At 46.3% G+C, this 9469-nt stretch overlaps 1 protein-coding gene across 4 annotated transcripts in view; it reads right to left on the reverse strand.

Moving 5' to 3' along the window:
- The window catches only part of IKBKG (inhibitor of nuclear factor kappa B kinase regulatory subunit gamma), a 60574-nt gene that overhangs the window by 15246 nt on the left and 35859 nt on the right, over positions 1–9469 (reverse strand). For 3 of the 4 annotated variants that reach the window (XM_069063760.1, XM_069063759.1, XM_069063758.1), the window contains 4 exons: positions 6062–6253; positions 4489–4550; positions 683–742; positions 274–397 (listed from right to left, as the gene is read on the reverse strand). In XM_069063760.1, the coding sequence (XP_068919861.1) occupies positions 274–397; positions 683–742; positions 4489–4550; positions 6062–6253 (438 nt within the window). The remainder of the gene's footprint in view (positions 1–273; positions 398–682; positions 743–4488; positions 4551–6061; positions 6254–9469) is intronic. The other variant, XM_069063761.1, reaches the window with a different exon arrangement.

Consider the following 9469-nt stretch of genomic DNA (forward strand, 5'->3'; position numbering starts at 1 on the left):
TGCCTCTCCCTCCCCTCTGACCAGGCCAGGCATCCATCCCAGAACCAATGCCTCTCCCTCCCCTCTGACCAGGCCAGGTGTCCCAGAACCACTGCCTCTCCCTCCCCTCTGACCAGGCCAGGCATCCATCCCAGAACTGCTGCCTCTCCCTCTTCTCTCTCTTCCCTTCATCCCCTTCTCCGTGCCCCAGGACACTAAGTGTTCTAGTGCCACTGAGCTGAGACAGCCCTGAGGCCCTTAATTTAGGTGCCAATCAGCGTTCTTCCTCCTCACCTCCACCTGCCTCTTCAGGGCCTGTAACTGCTGCTCGGCCCTCCTCTCCACATCTTTTTCCCTCACTGCCAACTGGGCCACCTTGCCCTGCAGGGACGCCAGCTCCTGCTTCAGCACCGTGTTCCTAGAAAAGGCAATCCCTGGCTGTCCCCTGCTCAGCAGTGGTTCAAGGTATCCTGAGGCCAGCCCAGAAGCCTGTTGGCCTGCACCATGGCAAGGAATGGTGGGGCAAAAAGCAACAGGGAATCCAAGACCAGAGAGAAATGGAGACAGAGACAGAGAGAGATAGAGAGAGAGACAGAGAGAGAAGGCAGGAGAGGGCAGGGCAGGGGTGCCTTTCAGAGCCAGCAAAGGTCACTGTCCCACTGAATGGGTAAAAACCTCTGGAGCTTTTGGACCAACAACTCACTCATTCTCAACATCCTGCATCTTCTTCTTCAGCAAGTCATTTGAATCCCCACTCCTACCACTAAAAGAAAAATACAAGGAAAAGCTGTTACGAGCCTTGTACCCTTGGAATCCCTCTCAGAAAGAGGGGGAGCTGAGAAGGGAAGAAACAGAGATTTATTTAAAGCCCTATGTGACAGGCACTCTGCTAAGCACTTTACAATATTCTCATATTTGATCCTCCCAACAACCCAGCGAGAGAGATGCTATTATTATTCCCATTTTACAGATAGGAAAACTGAGGAAATAAGAGGTGAAGTGACTTGTCCAGGGTCACACAGCTAGTTAGTGTCTGAGGTCACATCTGAACTCAGGTCTTTGGACTCCAGGCCCAGAGATCTGTGCACTGTGGCACCCCTGAGCAGCCCTTGAGGCAATGAAGCTTTGGCAAAAGAAGGAGGACCCACCCAGCCTTCTACTGTGAGAAGCTGAGTTGGCTCAGATACCCCTTTCAAGAGAGGTACCAGAAGGGTCCTTCTTCCAGCCCCAAGCCCCATCTAGGAACAAAGGCCTATTCAGCAAATAGCCTGAATGTGAAAGGGTTTTCAGGGATGTCACTGGCTCACGCACTAGTGCCCAAACCTGGCACTTCTGGACCTCACCCATGTTCTTGTGGTCCTACCTTTACTGGAACTTTCCATGCCCCCCATATAATTTTCCAATGAGATATTAATTGTGAAACATTTAGCACAGTGCCTGGCCCATATTCCATTTCACATTTATATTTTCTGTTTCTGGGTTTCTCAAAATAGCTAATTCCTCACATTTCCTTGCCAGCCTTCCCTTGGTTTCTAGCTTTCTACCTTCTCTTACTTCTTTGCTGAGGTAGGGGACTATGGATGTGGAATCCTGCCTAGAACATCCAACTTTTTCACTATGCTGATTACTTTTGTGTAAATGGCTTTATTTTTATCATCCCTTGTTATAAGAGACAGCTCTCTCAAAAAGGGATACAGAACAGACATCAGAAAACACAGGTGATATAAAACCAAAAACATATCAATAAAAACTCGTTTTAACAAAATGAAAATTACTTTTCTCCAAAGCCACAGCCTTTAATGGCCTCACAGAGCTACCTGGATAGGAATAAAATGCCTTGGGCATCCACACAGGACCACTGTCCACTGACCTGAGACAAACTGAGAGCTTGACAGAACCTGCCATGGTTCTCTCTCTCCCCCCATCTTAGCTTGCCTCATATTTATTGAACAAAATTAAGACCATTTACCATGAACTCCCTCTTTGTCTCTCTTTTTCCTCATCTCCCATCACTCAGGTGCCTTCTGTCCCTCCCTCCTCCACTGTGTATTTCATGTGATGAGGCAGCCTTACTTCTTACCAAGGTTTTCAAACCCTATACTTGCTCAAGGGATCTCATTCCGGGCCCTTCTCTCATCTTCAATCTCTCCCTGTCTAGTGGCTCATTCCCTACTGCCTGCAAATATGTCTATCTTCCCTATCCTGAAAAAAACTTTCCCCTGATCTATCCATCCATTCCCCCTTATCATCTTATTTCTCTTCTGCCCTTTAGGGCTAAAAGTTTGGATTGTTTTTTTTTTCTTTTTTTGCTTTTTTGAAGGGGTTGGAAAGTAGAGTAATTGGGGTTAAGTGACTTGCCCAAGGTCACATGGCTAGTAAGTGGTAAGTGTCCGAGGCCAGATTTGAACTCAGGTCCTCAAGACTCCAGGGCCAGTGCTCTATTCACTGAGGCACCCCAGGGCTTAAGTTTTTTAAAAGGCCATTGTAATGGGAATGGGAATTTGAAGATCTTCCCTGCCCCTTAATAGACCTAGGGGGGAATTTGAAGGTCTCCCCTGCTTTGAAAGTAAACTCTGCCCCCAATAGGCTGAATGCAATCACATGAAGCCTGTGATGGAGGGAGTTTGTTGAAGGGTGAAGCCCACAGGAAGCTTCCCTGCTGTGAAGATAAATTCTGCCCCCTGAAAGGCTGAATGTAGTCACATGGAGCCTGTGGTGGGAGGAGTTTGCTGAAGGGAAGCAGAGCCCACAGGAAGAGAAAGGTGCTGGGGCTCACTCTCTCAACACCTTACAATCTCACTTCCAACCACATCATTCTACTGAAACTGCCCTCTCCCAAGTTACTCACGATCTTAGTTGTCAAATCCAATGGCCTCTTCCCAATCCTCATTCTTGACCTTTCTGCAGCCCTGGACACTGCTGAACATTCTCCCCTCCTGGATACTTTCTCTTCTCTAGGTCTTGGGGACACCCCTTTCTCCTGGTTCTTCTCCTACTTCTCTGATCATTCTTCCTCTTCTCTTCTGCTGGGTCCTCCTCCAGATCACACCTTCTAACCATAGGTGTCCCTCAGGGCTCTGTTCTGGGCCCTCTTCTCTCCTATTTCACTTGGGATCTCATCTACTCCTATGAATTAAATGACCAACTTCTACACTGAGGATTCTCAGACCCACTTTGCTTGTTCCTCTGACCTCCAATCTCCTATCTGCAACTGCCTTTCAGACATCTCAATCTGGATGTCTAATAGACATCTGAAACTCAACATGTCCAAAACAGAACTTATCATCTTCTCCCCCCATCCCCCCAACCCCTTCCCTATTACTGTAGAGGCAGCACCATGCTCCTAGTCCCTCATGCTCACAAACCAGATTCATCCTGGATTCCTCACTCTCCTACATACCATATCCAAGTTCCTGCCAAGGTCTGCCTCATCTCTGCAGCATCTCTCAAATACACCCTCTTCTCTCCTCTGATACTGCTGCCCACCTAGTGCAGGGCCCCCATCACTTCACCCCAAGACTATTGCAATAGCATGGTGAGTCTGCCTACCTCAAGTGTCTCCCTCCTATAGTCCATGCTCTATTCAGCCACTAAAGTAATTTTCCTGAAGTTCAGGTCCAATCAAGTCACCGCCCCACCCCCCTTATTCAATGAACTGCAATGGCTCCCTATTGACTCCAGGATCAAATACAAAATGCTCTATTTGGCATTCAAAGCCCTTCCTACCTTTAGTCTTCTTACATCTTACTCCCTTATATGTATTCTCTGATCCAATGACACTGGCCTCCTAGCCATTCCATGAACAAGATACTTCGTCTCTCAGCTCCGACATTCTCTCTGGCATTCCCCCACACCTGGAATGCTCTCCTTCCTCCTCTCTGCCTACTGACTTCTCTGGCTTCCTCTAAGTCCCAACTAACATCCTACCTTCTATAAGAAGTCTTCCCCAATTCCTTCTGGTGCCTTTCCCTCTGTTAATTATTTCCTATTTATATTGTACATAGCTTGTTTTGTATCTATTTGTTTGCGTGCTGTCTTTCCAATTAGACTATAAGCTCCTTGAGGGAAGAGACTGTCTTTTGCCTCTTTTTGTATCCTCAACTTGGCACACCATAAGCACTTAATAAAAATTTATTAAACAAACTAAATGAATGAAACTAATTTGAGAGTGCCAACTCTGGGTAACCCGTGATGCCATCTCCCAGCCCCCTTCCTACTATGGCCCAAAGTGGACCACTTGGGCAACTGAGCCCAGGAAGTATATTTGCCCCAGATCCCTTTTCCCTCATTACCCCTCTCCATCCCCCTCCCTGCTCTCTTGTTTGAAACCTTAAGCCTCCCCTAATTCTCCTAAGAAAATTGTGTTTGCTATAATAAAGCCCTGCTGTTCTACTGTGAGACCCCTTCCAAGTCCCAGAAACAGGCTGGGACAGGTCACTTTGGAGTTGATTCCAATCAAAAAACAATATGGAAAGAAAGCAGATGACCCTAAAATACAGGAAAGCTAACCTGCCATTTGCCGCTTGCAGAGATTCTGTCTCCAGCAGTCTTTCTGATTGGATACCACTGTCCTGAAATGCCAAAGAGAAAACCAGGCTTCACACAAGTAGTCACATACACATGGTAAGCAAGTTCTGAGTGATGTACAGACCTGGTCTCCCTCTCCCAGGACCAGATCTATCCCTGGCTGAAACAGTGTCTGTGCAGAGCAAGTACCATAGCTATTCCTAGTGCCCAAAAGGAGGGAGAAGCACCCAAGTCAGGGGATGAAATAACTCCTACCTGTATTAAGCTCAGACAGGATCCTGATTCTACCAGGAATCACTCCCTCCCTCTCCTTCCCAGAGTAACTCAGATCACTTTTTAAGCAATGGCTTAAAGTCAGACAATGTGTGTTCCTTAAATCTGCAGATGAGACGTAACACACTGGCTGATGGGATCAGGATCCAAATGACCCTGGCAGGTCAGAGGGCTCACCCAAATCTAAGAAGTGAAATGCAACAGGGATAAATGTAAAGTCTTGTCTATTACCCTTCCAGGCAGAAGAAGGGGGGAGGCATACATAGACGGCTGTTGTTGTGAAAGGGGCCAAGGGGTGTTAGAGTGGACTATCAACTTGGTGGGAGTCATTGGGGCAGCCACAAAGAGCAAAGTGCATTCTGGGCCACTGCATTATTAAGAAGGGACTGAGCTTCTAGAACAGGGAGGGGATAATGCCATCATCTTTGGCCCTCGTCCGATCTCATCTGGAGTGCTATGTTCAGCAGCTGGAGATGAGTTAGAAAAGGGCTACCAGGATAGGGGAGGGCCCTGAGTCCCTGAGCTGGCCATGTTTAGTCTGGAGAAGAGAAGGCTCAGAGGGATATAAGAGCAGAGGCTAAGTATTTGAAGGGCTGTTCTGTGGAGAAAGGATTAGACTTGTTCTATCTGGCCCTAAAACAGAACCAGGAACGATGCAGGGCAATGTCCAATTTAGGCCTGATATAGAAAAAACTGCCTAAGGATTGGAGTTGTTACAAAGCCGAACAGCTTGCCTTGAGGGATACTGAGTTGCCCTATCTGGAGGTCGAACACATGCTAGACAACCACTTGGTAAGTGTGTTACAGTGCCTTCTTATATGGGTGGGACTAGGTGGTCCAACTCTCCAATTCTGATTGGATTCCGAGTTGCACCACTCTAGCTATAGTTTATCTGACAGTGGAATTAATAGTATCTTTACAGTTATGGTTTGGTCTCCATCGAGGGTCAGCAAATTAAGGCCCAAGGGCCAAATCCTCCCACCTAAGAATGACTTGCATTTGTAAATCAAGTTTTATTGTATTGATAACTGTAAAATGGCGCAGTGGGCCCCATAAGCCCAGCATTGTCCTGATCACTGAACTAAATCCAGAATCATAGAGCAGGAAGGAAACCTGGAGATCACCTAGTTCAACCCCATTGCTTCTCCAAGAGGAGAAGTGAAAACTCACCCAAGGTCACCAGCTGGTGAGTGGTAGAGCTAAGGCTAGAACTCTGGACTCCTACCACCCAGGCCAGCATTACTCCCAGAGGGAGAAGGAGCCCCATGTGCTCACAGGTTACCTTTGTCCTCAGCTGGAGCTCCCCATCTTGCCCCTGAGCTGCTTTCTTCTTCAGCTCCTGGTTCTCCAGAAGAAGGGCTTGTTTCTCCTTCTGGAAGTTTTCACTGGTCTCTTGAAAATGCTGCAATTGTTCTTCTAGCTGCTCCTTCAGGGTCCTCAAAGCCTCTCTTTCCATCTCACCTGGGATCTGACCCTCATAAAACAAGAGACTCCGAATTAGATGGGACTTCAGGGTTACCTCCAAAAGGCCTGCTGCTAGGGGCGGCCAGGTAGCACAGCGAGTAAGAGCACTGGCTCCAGTGTTGAGAAGACCTAGAGATCGAATCCCGGGCTCAGACACTTAGCACCCACCCAGAAACACCTGGCCGTGTAACCTTGAGCAAGTTACTTAACCTCAATTGCTTAGGGGCAGCCAGGTGGCTCAGCGAGTAAGAGCACCGGCTCCAGTGTCGGGATGACCTGGATCAAATCCGGGCTCAGATACTTAGCACCACACCCAGAAATAACGGGCCATGTAACCTTGACCAAGTTACTTAACCCCAATTGCTTAAAAAAAAAAAAGGCCTGCTGCACTTGAGATGCTCCAGCAAGATCCTAGTGAAATACCAGCCAGGCCCTTTCACAGCCAAGATTTGTCAAGACCAGATATGCTGTTGGTGGTATAGAGAGTTTAACCAGGACATTGCTGCATCCATTTACTCTGGCAGGTCATGCTAGAGAGCCCAGGCCACACTGACAGACTTCTGTGAACCCTGGAGAAAGCAATGATCATCACCCAGGGTTCTTTCCATATGCTTCTCATTCCCTGATCAAAAATGGTCAATGGTTCCTACTAGTTACAACACAAGCCCAAGCCCCTTAGCCTGGCATTTGAATCCCTCCTCAATCTGATCCCACCTTATTTTCCAATTCTCAGAAAGTATTATTAACTAGAATGAGTAGACTTCAGGGCAAAATGCCTGGGCAGACTCCCAGCTCCAACATGTCTACACTAGGAAAACTCAGAAAATTGTACTTGACAGAATCAGACTTGACAAAGATGTAGAAAATGTGCCCGTCTGAAGTGATTGGAGAAAGCCAAGAAAACGTCACAGTGAGTCACTTTTCCAGTCCAGGGCAGCTTAGGAAGCTAGAGTGAGAGGTCTGTTGGACACTGGGGCAGGGGCTGGTCAGGAGCACAGCCCAGCAGTAGTTACAGCAAGCTTTCCAGCACCCAGGGACTGACAGGCCTCAGGGCCAAGACAGGGCACCAGGGCAGAAAACACCAGGGCAGAAAAAGATTCCAGGGGATCCCTGAATTAGCACTGGGTGCAGAAACTGGGACCATCTGGCACTTCTATAGCCTTGACCCAATTCCAGCTGTCAGATCCAGGGCAGAGAGTGTGGGCCCACAAGTGTGGACAAGAGCTGGGTACTTAGCAAGGAACATGTTGTAGAAATGTACCTGTGCGGCTCTGATCCCAGGGACAGAGCAGCAACTCATTTCTAGCCTTTCACCCAGTACCATAACCCTGAAGTAGGAGAACCAGGACAAGACTCCCAGATCAAAAGGGAGCCTCCCAGCAGGCCAGTAGTGACTGAGTCCAGCAGCTGTCTGCTGAAATTCTCAACCAGGGACAAGTCAATAGACTCAAGCCTGGGTCAGGAACTTGCAGAGTACTGACTAGGAGGGCAGTGAATAGACTTCATCCCAGACCTCACAAGAGCTGTGAAAGCAGCAGAAGGATGAAAGAAGACAGAAGCCCAGGTCAGACATTCCCCGAAGCCCTAACCTAAGTACACAGAGTGCAGCCCTAACATCAACTCCAAGGTCACGAAGGAGGCTGGAAGAATGAGCAAATGACAAAAAAAGAACCTGACTGTAAAAAGCTACTATAGTAACAGAGAAACTCAAGACAGAAGAAAACAAATTGAGAATATCAACAAGCAAAGGATCAAAGAAAATACAGCTGGGACACTAGTCTAACAAGAATTCCTAAAAGACTTCTTTAAAAGAGAAAAAAATTATCTTAAAAATCAAATAAGAGGGGGCAGGTAGGTGGCGCAGTGAGTACAACACCGGCCCTGGAGTCAGGAAGACCTGAGTTCAAATCCGGCCTCAGACACTTAACACTTACTAGCCATGTGACCTTGGGCAAGTCACTTAACCCCAATAGCCCTGCCCTCCCCCCTCCAAAAAGCAAAAAAAAAAAAATCAAATAAGAGCAGTAGAGGGGGAAATAGAAAAAGAAATGAGAGCTAAGGAAGAAAGTTATGAGAAGAGAATTAACAGCTTTGTAAAAGAGGTACAGAATATCACTGAAGAAAATAACCATAAAATCAGAATTGGACAAATGGTGAAAGAGGTACAAAAACATCACCCAGGAAAATAGCACCTTAAAAATTAATGTATTTCACTTACAGGGGTCATTGCCCTGCCTTCCACCTTCAAAGAAAAAAAGCAAAATAAAAAAATGAATGTATGTTACAAGGGGTTGAGGGGCAGGAGTTAGCAGTAATGATGCAAAAAAAGAGAGTCCCTGAAATATTTTTTTTAATGCAACAGAAGGAAGCAGACAACAGACAACAAAAGGAAGTAGATAGGCCATAAAGTTTTGAAAGTAACATGGATTTTTTTATATACATACATACATATTTTAAAGCAATCAGTATGAAATGGAGATTCAAAGTTTTACAAACAATGTTCTTTTGGGGGTTGTACTGGGTATATGGAAAATGCTACTTTTTTTGGTGTAAAAATAAAAATCTAAAACTAAAAAAAAAACTGAAAGAGGCTTTATGGTAACCCAGTGTAATTAATCCCTTTTAGAGATAAAATGGGCCCAGAGAAAGGGCACTTGTCCAAGGTGATGCAAATAGTGGCAGGCAGCCAGGCCTAAAAGTCAGGAAGAACCCAGCTCCATAATGAGAGCTAGCATTTCTATGGCAATGTACTTTACAAATATTATTTCATTTGATCCTTACAACAACCCTGGGATGTACATGCTATTATTATCCTCATTTTACAGATGGAGAAACTGAGACAAAAAAGGGTTAAGTGACTTTTGCAGAGACCTATGGTGGGAAGTGTGTGAGGACAATTTGACCTTAGATCTTTCTGACTCCAGGCCTGTAGCCACTCTGTGCACTGTGGTGCCCCCTAGTGGCCTCCCTTTCTGTACAGCAATACTGTGTTTCCCCAATAATAAGACACTGTCTTATTCATTTTTTTTGGACAGAAAAACACCAGAGGGCTTGTTTTCAGGGGAGGGCTTATTTTAATGAACATTGACAGCAATTTTAATAAACAGGTAAATGTGAACAAAAAAATGTACCTTTATTCAATAAGCAAATCACTGGGGAAGAACAGGATGACGCGCTCACTGCTGCAGCTCTGATTAGATGCAGCTCGGAGCGAGGCATGTTTCAC

This window comes from Petaurus breviceps, unplaced genomic scaffold (assembly GCF_028583685.1).
Source record: "Petaurus breviceps papuanus isolate PSGF00001 unplaced genomic scaffold, PetGlider_PUasm1.0 90601, whole genome shotgun sequence".
NCBI classification, from domain to species: Eukaryota; Metazoa; Chordata; class Mammalia; order Diprotodontia; family Petauridae; genus Petaurus; species Petaurus breviceps.